The sequence below is a fragment of the Drechmeria coniospora genome, chromosome 02, assembly GCF_001625195.1.
Source record: "Drechmeria coniospora strain ARSEF 6962 chromosome 02, whole genome shotgun sequence".
Lineage (NCBI taxonomy): Eukaryota > Fungi > Ascomycota > Sordariomycetes > Hypocreales > Ophiocordycipitaceae > Drechmeria > Drechmeria coniospora.
Window position 1 is genome coordinate 3,713,950 of NC_054390.1, and position 22,054 is coordinate 3,736,003.

General features: G+C 57.2%; 9 protein-coding genes across 9 annotated transcripts; 4 read left to right on the forward strand and 5 right to left on the reverse strand.

The window, feature by feature from the left end:
* Positions 1 to 60: 60 nt before the first annotated feature.
* DCS_04146 (uncharacterized protein) lies at positions 61 to 1,830 on the reverse strand (the record flags this gene model as incomplete). The annotated part of the gene is made up of 4 exons (XM_040801458.1): positions 61 to 269; positions 322 to 452; positions 505 to 1,345; positions 1,419 to 1,830. The coding sequence occupies 4 exons, from the start codon at positions 1,828 to 1,830 to the stop codon at positions 61 to 63; spliced, it is 1,593 nt and encodes a 530-aa protein (XP_040656491.1).
* A 432-nt stretch (positions 1,831 to 2,262) lies between these two features.
* On the forward strand, positions 2,263 to 3,143 carry DCS_04147 (Peptidase S14, ClpP; the record flags this gene model as incomplete). Its single annotated transcript, XM_040801459.1, has 3 exons — positions 2,263 to 2,301; positions 2,521 to 2,662; positions 2,716 to 3,143. 3 exons carry the CDS (start codon positions 2,263 to 2,265, stop codon positions 3,141 to 3,143), a joined length of 609 nt encoding a protein of 202 aa, XP_040656492.1.
* An 830-nt stretch (positions 3,144 to 3,973) lies between these two features.
* On the forward strand, positions 3,974 to 5,852 carry DCS_04148 (dihydroxy-acid dehydratase; the record flags this gene model as incomplete). The annotated part of the gene is made up of 2 exons (XM_040801460.1): positions 3,974 to 4,053; positions 4,124 to 5,852. The coding sequence occupies 2 exons, from the start codon at positions 3,974 to 3,976 to the stop codon at positions 5,850 to 5,852; spliced, it is 1,809 nt and encodes a 602-aa protein (XP_040656493.1).
* Positions 5,853 to 6,146: 294 nt separating this feature from the next.
* Positions 6,147 to 7,240, reverse strand: DCS_04149 (vacuolar protein sorting protein; the record flags this gene model as incomplete). The annotated part of the gene is made up of 2 exons (XM_040801461.1): positions 6,147 to 7,096; positions 7,210 to 7,240. The coding sequence occupies 2 exons, from the start codon at positions 7,238 to 7,240 to the stop codon at positions 6,147 to 6,149; spliced, it is 981 nt and encodes a 326-aa protein (XP_040656494.1).
* A 1,115-nt stretch (positions 7,241 to 8,355) lies between these two features.
* DCS_04150 (putative kinesin-related protein KLPA) lies at positions 8,356 to 11,451 on the forward strand (the record flags this gene model as incomplete). The annotated part of the gene is made up of 5 exons (XM_040801462.1): positions 8,356 to 8,506; positions 8,564 to 8,697; positions 8,752 to 9,208; positions 9,434 to 11,328; positions 11,392 to 11,451. The coding sequence occupies 5 exons, from the start codon at positions 8,356 to 8,358 to the stop codon at positions 11,449 to 11,451; spliced, it is 2,697 nt and encodes an 898-aa protein (XP_040656495.1).
* Positions 11,452 to 12,375: 924 nt separating this feature from the next.
* DCS_04151 (uncharacterized protein) lies at positions 12,376 to 13,170 on the forward strand (the record flags this gene model as incomplete). The annotated part of the gene is made up of 1 exon (XM_040801463.1): positions 12,376 to 13,170. One exon carries the CDS (start codon positions 12,376 to 12,378, stop codon positions 13,168 to 13,170), a length of 795 nt encoding a protein of 264 aa, XP_040656496.1.
* Positions 13,171 to 13,344: 174 nt separating this feature from the next.
* DCS_04152 (base excision DNA repair protein) lies at positions 13,345 to 14,418 on the reverse strand (the record flags this gene model as incomplete). Its single annotated transcript, XM_040801464.1, has 1 exon — positions 13,345 to 14,418. The coding sequence occupies one exon, from the start codon at positions 14,416 to 14,418 to the stop codon at positions 13,345 to 13,347; it is 1,074 nt and encodes a 357-aa protein (XP_040656497.1).
* A 431-nt stretch (positions 14,419 to 14,849) lies between these two features.
* DCS_04153 (uncharacterized protein) lies at positions 14,850 to 16,667 on the reverse strand (the record flags this gene model as incomplete). The annotated part of the gene is made up of 4 exons (XM_040801465.1): positions 14,850 to 15,789; positions 15,839 to 15,965; positions 16,025 to 16,271; positions 16,359 to 16,667. The coding sequence occupies 4 exons, from the start codon at positions 16,665 to 16,667 to the stop codon at positions 14,850 to 14,852; spliced, it is 1,623 nt and encodes a 540-aa protein (XP_040656498.1).
* Positions 16,668 to 19,377: 2,710 nt separating this feature from the next.
* Positions 19,378 to 20,860, reverse strand: DCS_04154 (1-acylglycerol-3-phosphate acyltransferase; the record flags this gene model as incomplete). Its single annotated transcript, XM_040801466.1, has 4 exons — positions 19,378 to 19,744; positions 19,814 to 20,262; positions 20,345 to 20,588; positions 20,667 to 20,860. The coding sequence occupies 4 exons, from the start codon at positions 20,858 to 20,860 to the stop codon at positions 19,378 to 19,380; spliced, it is 1,254 nt and encodes a 417-aa protein (XP_040656499.1).
* Between the last annotated feature and the right edge of the window lie 1,194 nt (positions 20,861 to 22,054).

The following is a 22,054-nucleotide window of genomic DNA, read 5'->3' on the forward strand; positions in this document are numbered from 1 at the left end:
GACTCGGATCGGATTGACTTTCGCCTTCTCATTATTATTTCCTCTTTCGAAACCGCGAATTCAATGGCGCAACGGCCGGGAAGAGTCGCCAGAGTGACGGTGAGCAATTGCCGTCTGCCACCTACCGTTCCGTTCGATGATGCGGATCGGCAGCCGAAGCGTCAAAGTCGTCGGCCGAGGAACGGAGTTGCCGAGTGTTGCGTCATTTTCATCAGCTGAGCTCTCTCTCGGCTGCAGCATATCAATCAATGGCAGCTGTGCGCTGGCCTCTGTCGGACGTTGGGGTTTGCCATGGGTGATACCGATACCTCGTCGACATACCATCTCCAACCCAGAGCCGGCCTTCATTGGGGTGATTTTCGTACATTTGAAAGTGCTCTTGTTGCAAAACAGAATGCTGTATGATGTAGGAACGAGCAGAGCATTGCACCCGGTCAGGGAGCCAGATATCCCTGTAGGCGCCACAGCAGCAGGTGCAGCCTCATGACCCTCAGGCTGTTCCACTGCTTCAGCACAAACAGTTCGTGCTGACCGAATGGCGGCGCCTCCTGCCGCAGCCTCGTCACCTCCGTGTCCCCCAACAGCCAGTCGAGGTCATATACCATCATTTTACGCCCGTATTGGGCCTCGTGAATGTCCAACGTGGCGTATCCCCCTCCGGTCTCGTCCGGGCTCTGGTGCTTAGGCAGCCGCAGTAGACAGCCTCGAAGCTTCACATCTTTGGCCGCTTCCCAGCTCGCGCAAGGGTGGACCAGCCTATTTCCCACCCGCTCCTCTTCGCCGGGCCGAGCCTGGCTCAGGACGACCAATGCATTGACGACGTGACGACGCATCATGCCCAACAGCACTTCGCCCATGTCCGCACGCCAGACCGAATTTCGCATTTCCGGCGCGACCGCCATGCCGGTGCGGCCCGCCAACAGCAATGCGGCATTCTTCTTGCTCGGGCCACCGAGACTGTCCACCAACGACTTGCGACACAGCGTGTAGCTCGTCACTGGGCTGCGGTACGGTCTCTTCGGCGCGGACCCTGTATCCTCGTCGTTGTCAACGGCCTGCGGCTGACTCTCATGCGACTTTCTGCCTGGGACGGCAGATCCATTGACGCCGAAGCTAGTGTTCGTCGTGCTGTCGGTCGCCGGGGGAGCTTCGTCGACCTCGTCCTCCTCGGCCACCCTCGCCGTCCGTGACGTTTGTTGCACCAGTTCAAACGACAAGGGACCCGGCGCCCACCATGCCGCACCCGTGTCGGGATGAGAGACAAGTTCAAAGTCTTGCAGAAAATACCTCGGCAGTGATGTGGTCGTGTTGGCGCATCTTCGCATTGGCGTTGCGAGTGCCAGTGCTGCTCATCGTCAGCCTCCGGCAGGGGCTGCGGAGAGCGGCGAAGCCGACAGTTGGACGGATGAATGACGTACCAAAGGGGTTGTTGGCGAGCTTCCTTCTGAAGCGTCCCATCGGCTTGCCCGGCCTGTCTTTCCTCTGCCGACGCCTTGCTTTCATCCACGCAGGGTCAAAGAGGGGAGATATCGGCAGAGGGCCTGCGGCGGTCGATAACAATTTTGCTTCCGCGTCGATCCGCATCCGCTTCCCGTCACAGTCATCCCCGAGGCCGGCCTCGGCTTGGCGCAGCAGGTCCTTTTTCGTGAGGGCCGCCCTGTCGTACGAGGTCCAGCGCTGCTGCATCAGCGTCGTTGGAGGGCCCAAGCTGGCCGACGCGGTGAAGGTGGGTATGAAGTGCAGATGCCGCTGCTTCCGTCGCAGCGCCGTAGACCACTTCATGGCCTCCCGAGTGCTGCCAGCAGACGCATTGCTCAGCGGGCGAAGCATGTACGATTGCCGATGGTGACGGTTGTAGTCGCAGTGCAGGGAAAACTGCTCCAAGAGGTTCGGTACCTAATAATACAGTACTGGTTAGATGGTGAAAGCAATCGGCACGTAAGTACAAGTAAGTACCTAGTACTCTGTATATGTACGGAGTATCACAGCAGATACAGTACAGTACTCCGTAAGTACCTAAGTAAGTACATGTTATTTTGTCCCCGAGTGTAAGAACGCACGCTAACAATACTGTACTACCAGCTCGAGCTGGTATTCATTGTGCCCCACCATCCGTTCCCCAAGCTTCGTCACTGCCTGCCTCCAGAATTGCCTCCATCGGCCATCTCGATCATGTCGCTCTCGCGGGCTCTGAGAAGAGTGCCATGCATACAGACGAGGCCCTTCGGCTCCTCTCGACCGGGCCGGCTGTCCTCGCCCGCCATGGACTACATTCCAATGCCCTACATTGAGGAGACCTCGGTGAGCAACTCGGCCTGACCAGCCTCCTTGGCTGCTCGCTCGCTGACACGAATTAGGCCGCTGGGCGAAAGACTTGTGAGAGCGTCTAGAGAGAGTCTCGGTAGAGCCGCGCTGATAGTTTTCGAGGGGACATCTTTTCCAAGCTGCTGCAGGTCGGGAGATGGAACCCCCTGGGTCCCTTCTTGTGCCTCGGCCGCTCGGGCTAACGCGCTCGAGCAGGAACGAATCATCTGTCTCAACGGCGAGATAAACGACTACATGTCGGCCTCTATTGTCGCGCAGCTCCTCTGGCTCGAATCAGATACGCCCGAGAAACCAATCACAATGTACATCAACTCGCCTGGCGGCTCCGTCACCTCTGGTTCGTCGACCGACCAAAGATGACCGGCGGCATGGCTGACAGTGGACGCATAGGCATGGCCATCTACGACACCATGACATACATCAAGTCGCCCGTATCAACCATCTGCGTCGGTGGTGCCGCCTCCATGGCGGCCATCTTACTCGCTGGCGGCGAGGCAGGCCAGCGGTTCGCCTTGCCGCACAGCTCCATCATGATCCACCAACCCCTCGGCGGCACGCACGGCCAGGCATCCGACATTCTCATATACGCGAACCAGATACAGCGGATCCGCGAGCAGTCGAACAAGATTATGCGGTACCATCTCAACAAAGCCAAAGGATACGACAAGTACACCGTGGAAGAGGTCAACGACATGATGGAGCGAGACAAGTATCTGAGCGTGTCCGAGGCACTCGAGCTTGGTGCCATCGACGAGATTCTGACCAAGAGGCCGGACAGGGAAAGCGGCACGGATGAAAAGAAGGGCGACGAGACGTAGCAGACCATCTCTGAGCCGCGCCGTCGGCCTCGATGGACAACATGCCGCCTCTCGCCGTCACTGACAGTTTGAGGGGTAAAGTGTGCAACAATGTAACGCCAGAATTGGTACGCACCCGTCCAGCACAACGGGGCCGATGTCGGCGCGACAACCGTAAAGCTCAGAAAAGTCAATTGATGACGAAAGTACCGTCAGTATCCTTGGCTTGTCCCCGAATGAAATATTGACGACTTGAAGGCGCTGCAAGAACTGGATTTGCGTACTTTTGTGTTGCAACGTTTTGGTGCAAGGAAGGATTCTCCAGTTCTCTTGCGTTGCGTCGCGTGCGTGTACTTTGTTGTATTGTACAGTATTTAAGTATTTCCGGGTTGGAGCAGTTGATTACGGTATACGGAGTACTGTCAATGGTCATACTAAGCATGTGCAGTAATTACTCCGTACTTAAAGTATTCATTAACATTAATACTCCGTAGCGGCTAGCTTCATTCATATCTACAAGTATCGATACGAATACTTGCAGTGTGGTGATGCCATTGCACTTGTACCAGTACAGAGTGCATCATCAATTGCTGCGTGCTTCCTCCTTCATCGCTGCATTGGCCAATAGCATCGTCTTGAATTACCTATGGTGGGGCTGACATCGAGACTTTTGGTGACTGCGACCGGACCCCGTAAGTACAGACCAACCGACACCGGAATCGTTTCTTCCTACCACCCCCCCCCCCCCCTCTCGCTCCGTACATTTCTTCCTCGTCCCCAGCGCTCGCTACGATCACTTTTGCCGCTGTGCCAATCGCAAAGAATCGACATTTTCTTCCGGCTTCTTCATCATGCTCTCGACGGCTTTGCGGCAGCCGTGTGCGCTGTCCAGAGCCGGCTTGACCTCTGCGACCCGCCATGTCCGCAATGGGTACTCCCTCCCACACGTCACCGTCATCATGATCACCCTGCTGACGATGTGTCCCTTTCCCTTGTTGCAGTCGCCTCTTCTCGTCGACATCTGGCCGTCGGGCCGACCAAGCTCTGAACAAAACTTCGTCCGCCATCACACAGCCCAAGTCTCAGGGTGCCTCGCAGGCCATGCTCTACGCCACCGGACTGTCCGAGGCCGACATGAACAAGGCTCAGATCGGCATCTCCTCCGTCTGGTACGAGGGAAACCCCTGCAACATGCACCTCCTGGACCTCTCCAAGATTGTCCGTGACTCCGTCGCCAAGGCCGGCTTCGTCCCCTACCGTTTCAACACCATCGGCGTCAGCGACGGCATCTCCATGGGAACCAAGGGCATGCGCTACTCGCTCCAGAGCAGAGAGATCATCGCCGACAGTATAGAGACGGTCATGAACGGCCAGTGGTACGACGGAAACATCAGTCTCCCTGGCTGCGACAAGAACATGCCCGGTGTTGCCATCGCCATGGGCCGCGTCAACCGACCCAGCATCATGGTCTACGGCGGCACCATCAAACCCGGATGCACCAAAAAGGGCGAATCCATCGACATTGTCTCCGCTTTCCAGGCCTACGGCCAGTACATCACGGGCGCCATAACCGAGGAGGAGCGCTTCGACATCATCCGCAACGCATGTCCCGGTAGCGGAGCCTGCGGTGGCATGTACACGGCCAACACCATGGCCACAGCCATCGAGACCATGGGTCTGACCCTTCCCGGGAGCAGCAGCAACCCTGCCGAGGACGGCAGCAAGCGGGACGAGTGCGAGCGCGTCGGGCCGGCCATGCGAAACCTTCTCAAGGAAGACATCCGACCGCGAGACATCCTGACGCGCCAAGCGTTCGAGAACGCCATGGTGGTCGTGTCCATCCTCGGCGGCAGCACCAACGCCGTCCTCCACCTCATCGCCATCGCCGACTCGGTCGGAATCAAGCTGACCATCGACGACTTCCAGGCCGTCTCCGACCGCATTCCCCTGCTGGCCGACCTGAAACCGTCGGGCAAGTACGTCATGGAGGACATGCACAAGATTGGCGGCACCCCGAGCCTGCTCAAGTTCCTGCTGAAGGAGGGCATCCTCGACGGCTCCACCATGACGGTGACGGGCAAGACGATGAAGCATAACCTCGAGCACGTGGCCGACTTCCCGGCCGGCCAAGACATCATCCGGCCCATGAGCAACCCGATCAAGTCCACGGGCCACATCCAGATCATGCGCGGATCGTTGGCGCCCGGAGGGTGCGTCGGAAAGATCACGGGTAAGGAGGGCCTGCGATTTGCCGGCAAGGCGCGCTGCTACAACGCCGAGGACGACTTCATCGCCAGCTTGGAGAGGGGTGAGATCAAGAAGGGCGAGAAGACGGTGGTGATCATTCGCTACGACGGCCCCAAGGGTGGCCCCGGCATGCCCGAGATGCTGAAGCCGTCGTCGGCCATCATGGGCTCGGGCCTGGGCAAGGACGTCGCCCTCCTCACCGACGGCCGCTTCTCCGGCGGCTCTCACGGCTTCATCATCGGACACGTCGTCCCCGAGGCCATGGCGGGCGGTCCCATCGCCCTCGTCGAGGACGGGGATGAGATTGTCATCGACGCCGAAAAGCGTGCCATTGACCTGCTGGTGCCGGAGGAAGAGATGACGAGACGAAGGGAGGCGTGGAAGGCGCCAGCTCCCAGGTACACCAAGGGAACGCTCAAGAAGTATGCGGCGCTCGTGAGCAACGCCAGCTCGGGCTGCGTCACGGACGGACCGGTGCAGTGAGCGCCTGTGAGACAACAGGCGAGACGATCCGGGTGTGCCAAGGTGCAATGGTATCTGGTCGGGTAAAACGGGCGCTCGGTTTTGGTTGATTGTGATTTCTGGGACGTCTTTTCACGCACCACAATGTAATCATTCATCGGTTCAAGACATGCGCACGTCATTTCATGGATATTATAGAGCGGGGGATGGGCCCTGGGACAAGTCGTCGCGACAAAACAGTTGTCAAATGACAGCTCTGGTCCTTTCCGGGCAGTCAGTCACACGATTCAATATGTTCCTTTTCTTGCCACCTCCCTAGTCATTCTTTGCAGTCACGGCGGAAACGAACGCTGCCTTGTCCTTCATCGTCAACCCGACCCTCTTCACCCTGCCGAGCCGGGCTAGAGCGTCGCCGATGCGATCCAGAACTCTCTGCTCGCCAGAAGATACCTCGTCATCCACGGGTTTCCGGAGCCGCAGCTCGCCGGCACCGTTTCCGTTGCCGGCGCCGTTGGTGGAGGCGGAAGCAGCGCCCATGGTCTGCCCCTCGGCTATCCGGACGCGGATGCAGGTCGTCGGTCGCGAGAGGAGGTTCCACAGAAACGCCATCCACTGGCCAGGGATTGGGGTCGTGACATCGGATGGCGTGTAGCGGATGCTCACGGGGAACAGGTGAACGTCGGGCGGGCACTGGAGCAGTCCCGGACCGAAAGGCAAGATGGCCTTGCCGTTGGTCGTGCCGCACTCGGGGAAGACGGCGATGACCCGATCGGCATTTTCCTGGAGCAGCTCCTTGATGTCGACAAGTATCGCATCGGGCGGCGGGGCGGTGCGAACGGGACCGAGAGCCATGGCGACGGCGCCGAGCAGTCCGACACGCTGCACTTTCCGCGTGCCGGGGTAGGAGATGGTGAAGACGGGATCGAAGATGGCGGCGAGATAGAGGGCGTCTATGGGGCTCGTGAAGCTGGCGGCGATGACGGAGCCGGGATGTGGAAATCGTTCACGAGGCTGCTCGGACAACGTGCCGCGCTTGACGCCGTCGAGTTGGAGGTCAACCCACCAAATGCCGGGAATGGCCATGAGACCCCATAGGGCGATTTTGCGAGCGACGACGGGAAGCGGAAGATTGTGAAAGAGAACAAAGTAGGTCAGGGCGTAGATGAGGAAGAAGGGGAGACGGAAGAGGAAGAGGAGGCTGTGGGTGACGGTCGAGACGGCAGAGAGGGGCGTCGTGACGGCGAGAAAAGGCGCGATGCCCGTGGCTTTGGAGAAGAGGGGTTCGTTTTAGCGACAAGGTCGATGGACGGCGAGATGACACGATGCCGTCGACGCGGGGGGGGTAAGGGAGGCGATGGTTTTCGGACGTCGCACGTACCTTTGTCTCGATACTGGCTATACTTTTCCATCGCGGGGAAACGGGACGGACCCTAGCCGCCCAGGTGTAGTCGGGAACGCAGATCTAGGAGCTCGGGGTTGGCGTGATCGATGGGCGAGGCTATGAGTGTCGCGGCATCGGTCGAGAACGAAGGCGATGATGAACGGATCGTGGTGGCAACGAACCGTCGGATTTTTTGATGGCAGCCGGCGAGGACGAGGACAAGCAGGGACAGTCGGCGACGATCTTGCTGCGACCTTTGCCGTATCCGAATCCTTCCGTTCGTTCAGCTCAGGGCAGGGCAGGCAGTAGGCACCGCCCGTTCCGTTGGTCTGTCGTCGCTCGTGCAGATGCAGAGTAGGATGAGAGAAGCTGTCGTCATGCCTGCCCAGGAGGGTCTGACTGAACTGACATGTGAACGCTGCAGCGACTCACTTAGCGGCCAGCTGGTGCTGGCTTCTTGCTTACCAACGGAGCTGCACGAATCCGGTTACGGCAGCGCCGCTGACTGTTTCTAGAATGCGCAGAAAACTGGGCCATGAGAAAAACGGTAAGAATGTGGCGGTGCGTGGCTGTGTGCGTGCGTGCATGCATGTAAGTACTTAGGTTTGTGCATTGGGGGTGTGTGGCTGGCAGGTAAATGCTGTGGCCGTGTCCGTGGCCGTGGGGCGTCGACGTGGGGCTGGTGGTTGCCGAGGGGATGAAGCATAAACAACGTCTCCCTCCATTCGCAGCCATCCACTGGTGGGTCAATTCGCAACGCGATTCGAGTTTCGAGTTCCGAGATGGTTGAAACACGGGCGAAAAATATGTGCTCGTCATCACCGTGAGCCATTTAGCCAACCGCGGGCTGCTTCGTCACCGTCGACACTCTCGTCGCCTTCATCTTCCCCTGCTCCAACTCCGACGCGCACAACCGCCCACGACGCCTCGCGCATCCGCAGCCCCCGGCGGGGCTTTCCTCCTTGCGCTCCCGGTTCTCGTTCCTCTCTGCTTGCGGCGCGCACTCGATCATTTCATCATGGACGGGACCGAGAATCAGGTTCGTCCCCGACATACTCGCGACCATTGTGTCGATCCGTCCCGTCGCTGACCCGTCGACTTCCGACTTCACAGGGCCTGCAGTCGTTGCGATCGTCCAGAATCATGACCAGCCGACTCCCAGCTCTAGCTGCGCGCGCGGGATCCAGCCTAGCGGAGTGTAGCGATTCGCAAAGCAACGCTCGCACGCAGTCGTCCATACCGGCGCCTCCCGATTCGAAGCCTTCCAACCTGAAGAGAGCGATCGCTCCATCAAGTTCGTTCGCCCTCACCCTGCCGACGGGACAGCAGATTGTCTGACTTGCATCCGCAGCACTCCAGCCCGATGCGAAACGAAAACATTTGTCCGAGCAGGCCGCCCACTATCCGGCCAAATCCTCCTCGCTGCCAACTGTGAATCCTGCTCGCTCAAGCATCAGGGGTCAAACCTTGTCAGCAATCTCACAGGTACGGTGCCTCCTCGTCCATTCTGTGCACCGGCTGACAGGGCAACATTTCTAGCTGAAACAGCAACAACCGTCCCGGTCCCGCGGTCAGTCGACAGTTGCCTCCAACATCAACAACTTTGCCAAGAGTATTGGCCCGGGCCGAAGCATCGACCTCGGCCGGTCAACGGCGGCGCCATCGACCTCGGGTGTTCGTGCCCCGAACAGCCGGACAAAATCGCAGACACCACGGCCGCGAACGGTGCAGGGACATCGCGAAGAACACGTTGGCGACACGTCAATTGGAAGCGGTATGGCTTACCTTCCCGAAATTTCCAGTAGTCGAAAGACCGCCCTCGAGCCGTTCCAGGCGCCTCAAGTCGAGGAGAGGAATGACCAGCGATGCTTGTCCTGCACAAGTGAAAGTTCCTTGACAACCGGGACCAAGCTGGCCTGGGGGGTTGATGGTCCCCTTTTCGAAACGCGTCAAGTGACAACCGAGCTCCGTCCGCAAGGCGGCATCGACAGATCTTGTACGAGCCACCGTGCCTCGAAAGAGGCCATGCTGCTGCGTCCGGCGAAATCTCAGGAGACTTAGCCCGTTCCTCGGAGGACGCCAACTCGCAGGCAGGTGGAGATGCAATTTTTGCGTGTGCAGGGATTGATCACCAAGTTGAAAAAATCATTACACTCCCCAATCAGATCCCCTTACCTGCACGTGTTTTTAACCAAGGATTCTAATCTTCTTGAATGCGCAGCCTGGGATGTCGACGGACGAGTCGACGTTGTCGAGTCGCAGATCAAGAAGCTCAAGGACATGGTCGAATCCACCGTCATGCAACGCAGGGATGAAGAGGACGCATTTCAGTCGGTAAAGTCTCGCAGTAAGTCGGATGGAGACCGGCCGCGGTTCATGTCGCTGATGCGGGAGGTAGTTTCCGAGCTTGAAAACGAGCGAAAGAAGCTGGAAGAACGAAATGAGCAATTGGAGAAGGAGCTAGATGCGATCAAGGAAGAGAGACGCGAACTGCATCACGAGATGGAGAAGCAGCAATGGAACCAGACGCGCAATATGGACGATCTCGAAAGACGGCACCAAGACAGGGTTGAGGAACTGTCGCGACAACATCGAATGACGGTGGAGGATCTGAGCCGTGAGCTGGACCAGCTTAGAGACCAGCAGTCGAAGGAGCACCGGCAGCAAATGGATGCTCTGCTGCGCCAACATCAACAGCAGCTCGAGGAGGAACGGCAAAAAAAGGATGGGGAAATACAGGACATCAGGCAGCGGATGAGCTTCGAGCTTCAAGACCTGGACGTTGTGATGCAGCGCAAGGAGCGAGAGGCCCAGGATATTAAGTCGCAACTTGAGAACCTGCGAGCGGACATGGATCGCGAGAACTTGCTCCGAGGCAGTCTGCAAGCAAAAATTTCAGAGCTGTCGGCGGCCAACATGACGCTCGAGGCGAAGATCAACTCGCTCAAGTCGCACGTCGAGTTCCTCGAGTCCGACAGCAAAGCGCAATCGGATTCATTTTCCAACATGGAGAAGAGGCTGCAGGATGCACTGTTCGCGGCCGACGAGGCGAGACGGAAGCTGATGAAGGAAGAAACCGAGCGACGCGTCCTCTTCAACAAGTATCAAGAACTCAAAGGCAACATCCGCGTCATGTGCCGCGTCCGGCCCGTTCTTGGCGACGGCGAGGGAGAAGAGGCCAGGGTTTCGTTTCCGGACGACAAGACTTCGGCCGAAATCGTCTTGGCCGGTCCGGAGGAGCGGAGCAGCCTGGGGCAGGTCTCGAGGAAGAACTACCCGTTTGAGTTCGATCGCGTCTTCACGCCCAACACGCCCAACGAGGACATCTTTGGCGAGATCTCGCAGCTTGTTCAGAGCGCCCTCGACGGTTACAACGTGTGCATCTTCTGCTACGGCCAAACGGGTTCCGGGAAAACGTACACCATGTCGTCCGAGGACGGCATGATCCCGCGCGCGACGCACATGATCTATGACACCATGACGGAACTTCGAGAAAAGTCGTGGGAGTACACGATGGAGGGGTCCTTTGTCGAGGTGTACAACGAGGAGCTCAACGACCTGTTGACGCCCCATGACCGCAGCTCACCCGAGGGCAAGGCAAAGAAGCTAGAGATACGGCACGACGAAGTTCGGAAGCAGACGTCCATCGTCAACTGCCGGTCGGTCCAGCTGAACTCGGCGGCAAGCGTGGAAAAAATGCTGGAGCAGGCGCAGAGCAACCGGTCGGTGGCGGCGACCAAGGCCAATGAACGATCGTCGCGGTCGCACAGCGTCTTCGTGCTGAAGCTCGTGGGCGAGAACTCGGCTACAGGCGAACGGTGCGAGGGCACGCTCAACCTCGTGGACCTGGCCGGGTCGGAGAGGCTGAAGCACTCGCAAGCCGAGGGCGAGCGGATGAAGGAAACGCAGAGCATCAACAAGAGCTTGAGCTGCCTGGGAGACGTCATCGAGGCGCTGGGCCGCGGCTCCGGACACGTGCCGTACCGCAACTCGAAGCTGACGCACCTGCTGCAGTACAGCCTCGGCGGCAACAGCAAGACCCTCATGTTCGTCATGGTATCGCCGCTGGAGGTGCACTTGAAGGAGACCTTGACGAGTCTGAGGTTTGCCACCAAGGTATGTCGATGTGCCGGTTCCAAGCCGGAGGAGACTGATGGACTGACATTCTCGCTTCGACAGGTGCACAACACCCACATCGGAACGGCAAAGGCGACGAAGAAGACGAAAGGCGCCGAATGATGAATCACCCGCCTACTGCCCCATCGGTTACGGCGCATGGGTGGACATGCTTTGTGTGCTCATTCCTTGACAGCTCAGCGTAGCAGGAGGCAAGGAGAGCGCGGCACGCATTGGTGAGAGAGAGACGGAGTTGTGCGGTTATATTTGGCGGAAGAGCGCGCCTTGTCGGCATTCTGTATTTATGTCTCACTCAGGCGTCTGCCTCTCTTCGACTTGAACATGTCACTGGCCTTGCACTTGGATGGACATGGCGGCTCGAAAATCCCATGGCATTTCGGTCTTGATCCCTGGATATCGTGAAGTGAAGTGAACGGGCTGGCCGGTGTGTTGGAAAGGCGTAGAGGAGGGTTCGAGCGAGCTTTGTTCACCGCGAACGACTGGCCGATCAATCGATTAAACGTGTCCTCAGGCTCATGCATCCGTACTTTCCAGGACGATCAGTCGCACTTTCCACCGTCGCAATTGCCTGCATTGCACTTGCCCGAGATGGTGCTTGCTTGTCTGTAAGTACTTAGGCGTATTGCGGGTTTGCTGTAATCACTTAAGTACATGTACTGTACAGTACTGTACTTGTATTAAATAATACTCAGTAATATTTAGTACTTACTGTACTCCGTACCATGCTGACCAGTACTTGTGCTGGCGCGCAACTGGGCGCTGAAGCTGGCAAGCAGCTTGGTGGGGCAAGCAGGCGGACTCGAACGGTGTTTTGCTCGAATCAAGTATATTATTAATACTCCTACTCCGTACTCCGTACTCCGCCTGTAATTAGTGCGGAATACGGAGTATTTCGTAGCAGGTCCACCTCCGTCGGGGCTTCGCGGCTCTCTCCAATTGCAACGTCACGCTTCAGATTCATGACCTCCTTAGCGCCCTCCTTGCGGGCTGCCACCACTGCTGCCGCAAGCGCCGCCTCATCGTGACATGGCCAAGAACTCGCCGGGCCTGTCGTCTTCCTGGTGGGCTCATCCAACGGCGACGCCGCCGAGGGCGTCCACTCCTGCGCGGCCGGCGCCGGCGCCGACCTCGTCCACGCCGACGTCGACGTCGACGTCGACGACCGCTGCCCCGCGGGCACTGGCCTTTGCGCGTTCCCAGGCGCTACACAGATTCGAGCAAGCATGCGGACGGCTTCGTTGGAAGTTCATCGACCTCGAGAACTCGTACAAGCGAGCCAACGATCCCGGGCAGTGGGAGTTTGGCACCGTCGACGCGGAACGCAACTTCAAAGTCGACTTCCACGAATTTTACGTTTGGATCGAGCAAGCCATCGTGCTTTTGTTCAAGGTCTTCGGCACGACGGTCGAGCGGGACAGTATCAACGCTGCGACGGACCAGAACATGCGTATCGGCGGCAAGTCGGCCGCCGCGCACGCGTACCACCACAACGTCCTCAAGACGCTCGACGACGAGACGCACCCGCTACACGCCACTCTCGGCCGTGGCGACGTAAACCAGGCGCTCTGGAAGGCTAAAGAGCTCCGTAACCGATGGAAGGATGCGGCAGAGGGCCGCGAGACTCCGCCGCTCAAGATGTACCATCTCAGCTGGATCGTGACGGAAGTGATGAAGGGGCTCGAGGATGCGTACCAGGTGGCCTCGGCGAGGGTTAGTGAGGAACTTGCCGCGGCCGAGGTCGGCGTCACTGACCAGCAGCGGCGAGTAGCAGAACTAGACGAGTGGGAGTGGATGGTTGAGCCGATGGACTGGGAGGCGTGAAGTGTGGACGGTTGCATGGCCGGTGTCTCGTGTGTCTGCCACGGTTCTTTTGGTTGATCCAGTCTTGTTTGCGCGAGGAATGATACCCATGGTGAGGACGACCCCATACGACGAATGAAAGACATGATGAATATCATGACCAATCATCAACACCATGAATCGGACCGGACCTTGTCACCCTCGAGTGCTCGCCAGGCTTCCTTCCCGATGCTCGAGCTGGCCTGTTCCGAAGGCCCTACTCAGCTCGCACTTGCCGATCTTCTTTCCGCCAGCTTTGCATTCGTGGCATACTTTCCCATGCTGGACGAGGAGGACATGCAACGGGTACTTTTCCTCGTCGGGCACGACGGCGTCGAGGTGCGCCTGTGTTGCTTCACGCGTGGCTGCAGCGGGTCGCCAGCCGAGCAAGCCGGCGATGCGATGGACGTGCGTGTCGACGGCGAAGCTCGGCCTCTGGAGGCAGAAAAGCAGCACGCAGCTGGCTGTCTTGGGCCCGACGCCTTGAAACGAGAGCATCTCGCGCATGGCGTCTTCGTCCGACGCCCGAAACAAATGATCGAGCGAGTAGACGCCGTGGCGGACCTTGACTTCTTGGAGGATGCCGATGATGACCTTGGATTTGATGACGCTGAGGCCGCCCGAGTGGATGGCCCGCTGCAGCTTGGGCTGACCACCAGCCACGATGGCCTCCCACTTGTCGCTGCCGCCATACACGGCATCCATGCTCTGCTTCGCTCGGGAGCTGTTCTTGTCGCTCGTATTCTGCGACAGAATAGTGCGGATGAGGGCATCAAGCACCGACGGCGAAGCACCGCAGCCGGCTGTGACGGTGGACGCAATCACCTTGTCCGGCCTAGGACGATCGCCGTGAAGTGCGGCAAGGATGCGGTGGGCAACGACACACTCGTCCGACGTAGGACGGGTGAAATCTGGAAATGGGGACCGGCGACCGTTGGCCAAGAACGACTTTGGCTTTCTCGTGCCGAGAGTGGACGGTTTGCTGTCGAGCACGCTACCGTGAGCCGACCCATCGTCGACAATGGTATCCGGCGGCTCCGTCTTGATCTTCCCGGTCTCTGGTTTAGGGGGGATCGCAGGACTAGAGATTTGTTTCACAATGCTTCCTCTTGGAAAAGTACTCGGCTGGACTTCTGCCAGAGTCTCTCCCACGGCAACCATGACAGGGTCCCGACCTCGGTGGCGAGCGCTGCGGCGAAGAGGCTGATGCATCGTAGCCCCGACAGGCATGTCTATTATTGAGCTCGAGGCTATTCACCAGGTCAGATGTAAAAGTCGACGTCTCAATTTATGCTGACGATATGCTGACGATTTTCGCGGACTATTCCGTCATGAGGCAAATCCCATGATGAGGTGGATGATGGGTGATGTAGGACGCTGAGTATCGATTGGCTAGGTGATGACGTTGGTAGTAAGCCACAGCTCCTTAGCATCGCTACCTCCTTTTATGACGCCAGGTACCACCGTAAGCAGGTCTTGTCATTCCTCGTACCATCAAAAACCCAGACTCTTGCTGCTGAATAGAAGAAGTCCTGTTGTTGCATATTTCACGCGGATACCCTAGTATTTTACGACGCTACATCCCTAACCGCCTTGCCCATCTCAAGAACCGCACCTCCGTGGAAGTTGCTTCCGTTCGTTGAGGTTCCATCACCTAAGTGTTATGCTTCGTCAATACGTATATCGAAACCCAGGAGTGCACTCGTCATGCTGTAAACAGTGAGCCATTGCATCTGCATGGATGTCCATCCACCCGAGGACACTCCACTCACCTCGTGCGACTCCAACAGTTTTCCTTTCTCTGCTTGCTTGTTCTGGCAGTAAAAGTCTAGGTCACACAGCAAAACGAGCATGATGGTCAGAATGGAACAGGCTATGCAAGCATACATGCCCGGCTTGTAGCCTGTGACCTTGTCCTCTCCTCGGAAGACCAGGCTGCCCGCAATGCCGCCGATACCGCCGAAGCCGACCAGGGTCGCACTGCAGAATGCGCGTTTCCACTGCCCTCGCACGTTGTTGGCCTGGAACGACATTGTTGCCGGTACGTTGCTGTTGGCGCCGGCGGTGAAGAGGAAGACGCCCAAGTAGCGGATCGACGGGCTCGCATGCCATCCCATGACTGGCAGGCCGATGAGGCAAAGCAGCATGTTCAACAGTATGATGGGGCCTCGTACCCGGTACTTGTCGCCCCAGTAGCCTTCGAGGAACATGATGATGCCGGCAAAGGCACAGGGGGGCGCCACAAGGCACTGCGCCGCGCCAACGCTGAAGCCCATGTTCTCGACCAGGAGGATGGGCAAGGTGTACGAGAGCGCATACGCCATGGTGGTCGTGTTGAAGAAGATGACGGCATAGGCCCATACTTTCCAGTCAGCACCTGCACCAAGAAAGTGACGGAGATGAAACGGCGACGGTTGCGTGTCTCCTCGGTCCTTCTGGATGCGGTCGATGACCCATCGGCGCTCGTCGACGCTCAGGAAGCGCCAGGTTTTCCTCTTGGAATCAGGAAAGTCGACGAGAATCCAGTAGCAACCGATGGCGAGCAAGCAGGTGAGAACACCTTCGACGATGAAGATCCAGCGCCAGCCCGCAAGATGCCCCCTGCCGCCGAGTTGCATGAGCTGTCCAGCGATTACGTCCGTTAGCGGACATGATCATGGAAGAGGGGGGGGGGGCATGAGGTGGGTAGGCACTTGCACCGTAGGCGAGGATTCCAGTGAGCGCCGATGCGACGCTGCCGAGCAGGTAGAAGAGCGAGTATCGTTTGCCGACCTCGTCTGTCGTCATGCCATCACGTCAGCACACCAACTCTACATGAGGGACATGTCTCGCTTACATCGTGTGTACCAGGTGCTGAGGAGGTAAACGCAGCTCGGGAAAAAGCCAGCCTCGAGGAATCCGAGAAGGACGCGGAGCCCGGCGAGCTGGCCAAAATTGACGACGAAGCCCATGCCAACCGTCACGGCTCCCCACAGCAGGGTGATGGATGCGAGATGCAGACGGGCACCGATACGGCGGACGAGGACGGTGGAGGGGGGTTGGAAGATGATGTAAGGGATGAAGAAGAGGAGATTGGCCGTGTTCTATCCACGAGGAGCCATGTTCGTCAGCGAGGTGGCCGCGGCGGGTTTCCCTCCAGGTGACCGCGGCTGGCGTCCGAACAAACTAACGTATTTGACTCCTTCGAGCCGCAGTTCGGTGCCCATGCCAGCGATGTTGGCCGCGCTCATGTTGGCGCGGTCCATGAGACTGACGCAGTACATGGCGCCGACGGTGACGACGAGCCGACGGTCGATGCGTCGGACGATGCTGCGCTGCTGCTCTGGCGTCGGAGCAAACTGAACCGTACTCTCCATTTGATTCTCCAACTCATCGTCGGATCGCCGTTGATGCTCGAGCACTGAAGCCGGCTCCTTGCAGATGGCACCACCATCGGCCCGCCGTCCGTCCTCGACATCTTCCAGGAGGGCTCGTTGCATGAAGGGCTGTCTGCGAGAGTTTTGGAAAGAATATCAAGGGGCATGCCGAGAGTGAGAGCGTTGTGGCGAACGATGTCTTGCAAGAAAGAGTCGAGTTCCGGAAAGGAGAGAAGGTTGTGGGCGGAACATGTCTCAACCATGCCCTTCCCCTCCTCTACCCAAAGGTATAGCTGATCCGGCACGGATAGAGGGCCATGGGCCTCGTATTTGGCATGATAGCCTAGGCCCCCTCCCGTCATGGCAGGTTACGAGGGTTGAAGCGGGCCCCCTGGTGATGGTGCCGTCGAAGGGCTACCATGATCAACGCTTTGCAAGGAAAGTTGAGATTCGAGGTGCCGGAGTATGAATAGCACATGATAGATGGCTCGAAGCTGCCACGGTTTGCAAGGTTTTTGATGCACATCTGTTCGCCCATCGGTTTGTCGTGCCCACAGCGGTGGACGGGAACGGATGCGAGGTCTGTTGGGATGGATATCCATCATCGCCATCGATCATGTTGGGTATTGCTTACTTGGGCTGATACTTCCGGGAACATTTTGTCTTTCTCTTTTCGCCGCGCGCTGCGACTTGAAATTCTGCTTTGAACTCTGCTCGCGCTCGTAGATGTAGATTTGCAGGTGAGCACACCGATGGCATTAGTACGTCAAGTACGGAGTATGTTGGTGGGTTCTACCCGCAGACGGCACGCTGCGGCTACAGGGGTACCTAGTCGTGGTGCTGGCGAACTGCTCAGATGGCAGATGAGGTTGGAGGTCAGTCAATCGCCGTTATAATATTGGAAGTGGCCCTCCGATCCAGCGGGACAACAGGGGGGGCCGACAGCGCTTGTTCAACTACACCGAACATACAGTACTTGTATCACAAATACACCTACTTCGTATTACAAGCATTACTCCGTACACCTACTTCGTATTACAAGTAGGTGGTTTGCGTCAATATTACAAGCACATGTACATCTAAGGCGCATGGTTTGTCATGTCACGGCCATGGGTCACGTATTACCACCTTGACACGTGACAACGAGGCTCAGATAGATCTCGTTGGCTGCGGACGGAATGGGACATCATGACCCTCACATCCAACAATCGTGACAGTTGGTAGCAAGTGCACGTTGCGAAAAAGCAACATCAGAATCATCGAAAACATCAAAATTCGCCTCTACAAGCCATGAAATGATGCGAGAGGCGCCAGCAAACCAGCAAAACAACCAATTAGACATATATTGACAGAACGCCAACGATCCCTTCACGGAGAACAAGACAAATCTTCTCCATTAAGACAACTGCTTTATCGTTACTGTTAGCTAACGCCCGAAGATGTATAGTTTTGGACCGATACGAGGCAGAGTATCCAAAGACGATGGCTATTTTTGACAACGAGATCCCAGTTTCACTGATGGAGTGCAGATACGAATGAATTCAAACAATTCCTGGATGAGTAGCAGAAAGACAAAAACGAGGACGCATTAACGCCATAGATACGAACAGCCTACCAATAACTTGGGCTTGCAAACCATACCGCAAGGACTGGTTGCATTTAATACAAAACTCGGAACTGCAAGGCCTCCCGATAACATATCCTCAAGCACAGACAACCAACGTTATCAGAAGAGAATCACATAGCACACCAACCTCAAGCACTCATAGATTAGTAGACAAAAATAATCACAGGGAGGTCACCAGGAGAAAAGAGGAGCAAGTCGAGAATGATTTTTTTTAAAAAAAACCCGTACTATACCCGCTAATAGAATACAGTTCCATATACTAAACTTGAATCGAGATACACAATGCATTGCCACTATTCGCTCGGAGTTAGACAGACAAGACCAGACTACAATTATTGATAACTTGAATTGCATCAGGATAACGGAGACAAATTTTCGGCCGTCGAATCACTTACTCGGCAGAAAAGTCTACTCCAACAACACAACCCCAATTAAGGGGCAGCTAGCAATCCTACCATACAGCAAACGCAACCCAAGACGGTACCAATAAGTAGTATACACTGGAAGGAATTTCCGAGCAAGAATAAACAGACAAAATAATGACGATAGGAGCATGGCGATGAACAAGCAGATTGACAACGATAGGGGCATAGAGACAAAGATATTACAAGACATGTTAACAACAACGTTGATAGTAATACAACAAGGTGGGGCCGCCAGTTACGGCTACGGGTTATTAATACGTAAGTATTGTACGTGGATACGTAACGAGACACAGATCTGGTTGGCTGCGGGCAATAGTCAGCATGGCCCTTCATGACCCTCACACCCAGCAATCGCAACACCCTTTCTCTCCTTTTGCGGAAGCACAACTCCATACAATTATACTCACGTATATAAATATCTAGACGGAAGTGGCTATAGCTCTACTTGATCGATTGAAAAAAAACCTGCCGGGGATCCGAGCCCATGATGTCGTGGTGATGGCGAACCTTGTCTAACAGTCCTCCGTCCTTCCTTTACTCCCTCCCCTCCCTAGGCAATTCATAAACGAGGCGAAACGGGGTAACAAGCGACCACAGCCGTGAATGCAATCAACGCCGCAAGCAGCGAACCCGGCAGTACGCCTGCCCAAGTGCCAAATCGAAAATCACCGCTCGCTACCGACACCATCTACCGACCCCGGTGCCGACACTCTGCCCCGACACGACAGCCACTGCCGACAGGCACCCAGGCGGTGCGCTCGTGCCCAGGGCCAGACACTCACTACGGCTTCGAGACTTTGGCGACGGCCGTCGCGAGCTTCCTCATGCTGTTCCAGAGCAATCCGCAAATGCCGACGACGGTGAAGACCTGCAAGATCTCCCACGGATACTTGGTGCGCACCGTCGTTTCGATGAATGGCTGCTTGGCGCCGGCCATGGCCGGGAAGCGTTCCGTCGTGAGGTATTTCTCCATCAGCTGGTCCTTCTTGTACCACTCCTCCCGCAGCCAGGCGTCAAACTTCTTCTGGTCGTCGAGCGGGATGTCGGCCATGCGGAAACGTCGCCAGTAAAAGTTGACCGATTTCGGCGGTCGACCCTGGAAGTAGGTGCTGGCAAGGCCGAAGATCTCTTCGCCGTACTTGCCTCGACTGCGGCGCTCGTCAGCATCGTTTCATGCGGCCACGGGTCGGACCGTCATCCCATCGGCCGCCACTTACGGGATACCCTCGTAGGCGACGGTGCAGTCGTAGAGGTATTCGACGGTGCCCTTGAGCTCGTTGAGACAGAAGAAGATGCCCGTGCTGCGCGGGAGCATGACATGCTCGACATCCTTGATGCCGTTCTTCTCCGCCCACTGGGCCGACTTCTTCCGCCCGTTGGACGACAGGTTCGTCCCCTCCGGGAACAGGAGCAGCCACATCGGGCTCATGTACGGCTTCCCCTTCGGATCCGTCATCTTCTGGCTCAGTTTTCGGATGCGGTGGGCCAGCCGGGGTTGATCCGTCGCCATCTTCCTCGACATGAAGATGAATCCGTAAAACATCATGCCCATGCCGATGAGAGGGATGAAGCGGAGAGACTCCTTGAGGATGATGTACAGGTGGCCGTCCATGCCGGGGCGGTTGACGTATCCGATCCACCAGAGATACAGCCAATCCGTGTAAATCTGCCGACGAGGTCGTGTCGCGTCAGCAAGGCTCCCTCCCTCACGGCGCGGCCGTCAGCGGCACACTCGTCGACCTGCCTACCTGGTGGTTGGCGATCAAAACCATGCGCTCGGGAAATGAAAACTGGACGCCGCCGTCGGCCGTCGCCTTGATCTGGTCGGCGACGGACTCGTCGCCGCTGATGCGAATCGTCGTCGGGCCCCATATCTGCGTCATGACGATCATGGTCAAGGCGAAGGACCGTTTCGTCATGGCCATGTAGGCGTAGTACCATTCGCGGTTGACAAAGTACAGCGGCGCGCCGACGAGTTGCGTTATGGCGATCCTGCGGCCGGGGGTTAGCCGTCAACGGCCCAGGCCAGCCACGACGAGGACGCGGCTCGGGCGGAGAGAAGGGACCGACATGACGCAGCAAAACGCAAAGTAGGCTGCAAAGGCGAGGCCTCGCAGAAACTGGGTGAGGCGACCATGGGGCATTCGTCCAGACGGATGAAAGGCTGCGTTGACCTCGGGCCGCGGCGACTTCCCATCGCTCGGCGCCGCCTTGGACTCTGGCCGTGGCATGCTTGCTTTCGTTTCCTCGGAGGAGTCGGCCATGACCCAATCGACGGTGCTGCTGGTGCTGCTGCTGACGGGGGACGATGGTCGAGGCCGGGGATGGGTCGCTTCGTCGGAATCGAAACGGCTCGACGGCGACTTCGAGCCGAGGGAATGCCGCAGCACGGGGTTATGACGCTGCGGCGGGGAGCGAGCGAGGCGGGTACGTGTTCTCGCGGCTGATGATGGGAGGGATGGATGATGCCGTCGTTTGGAGGCGATCAGATCAGGTGGCGGCTAGATGAAGAGTCGTCGTGGACACCTGACCGACTTTCCGTTGCGTGGGAGCAGCGGCGGCGGTGGTGGTGGGAGGGAGGCCGAGGCTGGCGAGTATAGGCACCGCCTGCTGAGCCGGAGGGCACGCTGGCGCTGTCCTTGTGACGACCAGACGAACGAGGCCCGACATCGTCAACGGGAACGACTGCTGCCTGCACCTACTTCATCAGCCCAGCATTCCACATCCAATGAGCGGCGATGCCGCCCCGTGGTCGGCCACTTAGCGGCGACCATCTGGATTGAAGCAGCTATTAGCTTATTCTCCGTACTTAAACTCCGTAATAGTCATAGGTTCCCACGACGAACGGTACTTGTACATGTACTTATAGGTACATGTACAAGTCCTCCCACATCTAGCCTGGGCGGGCTCTCCACGCCCCACTGCGCGTTCGAGAGAGATCCGAGTACGGAGTACGGAGTAATAAGTCAGAACACATGTTCGGAGCACTCCGTACAAGCAGGTATTATTTATTACTTGAGCATTGTAATCCCGAGTTGCGGGTACTCAAGGTACCATAACACAGTTGCAGTAATACAAGCTTGTACAGTACTTGCTGGAGGAACTCAGCACTCGGAGTGGTAAGTGTGCTCTGTCCTCATGGCCCGTATCCCTTTGTGACATGCCGTACCTGTACATGAAAGTACAAGCACGCAGTATTGTACAGAGTGCTCAGTACGGAGTACTTGATGAGTACTTGTATACTGTATTGTGCAGGGACGACGTCAGTGTACGTTGTAAGTATTACTCCGTACTTGCAAATACTGTAATTGCTGTTCCGTAATTGCTGTACCGTAATTGCTGTACCGTAGTAATACTTGTACTGGACGGAGTAAGTAAGTAATAATACTTCATGATTTTAAAGTACTTCGGCCCCTACCAGACCAGTCAGTGATCCCCCGCACTCGAAGCGGCAGGCG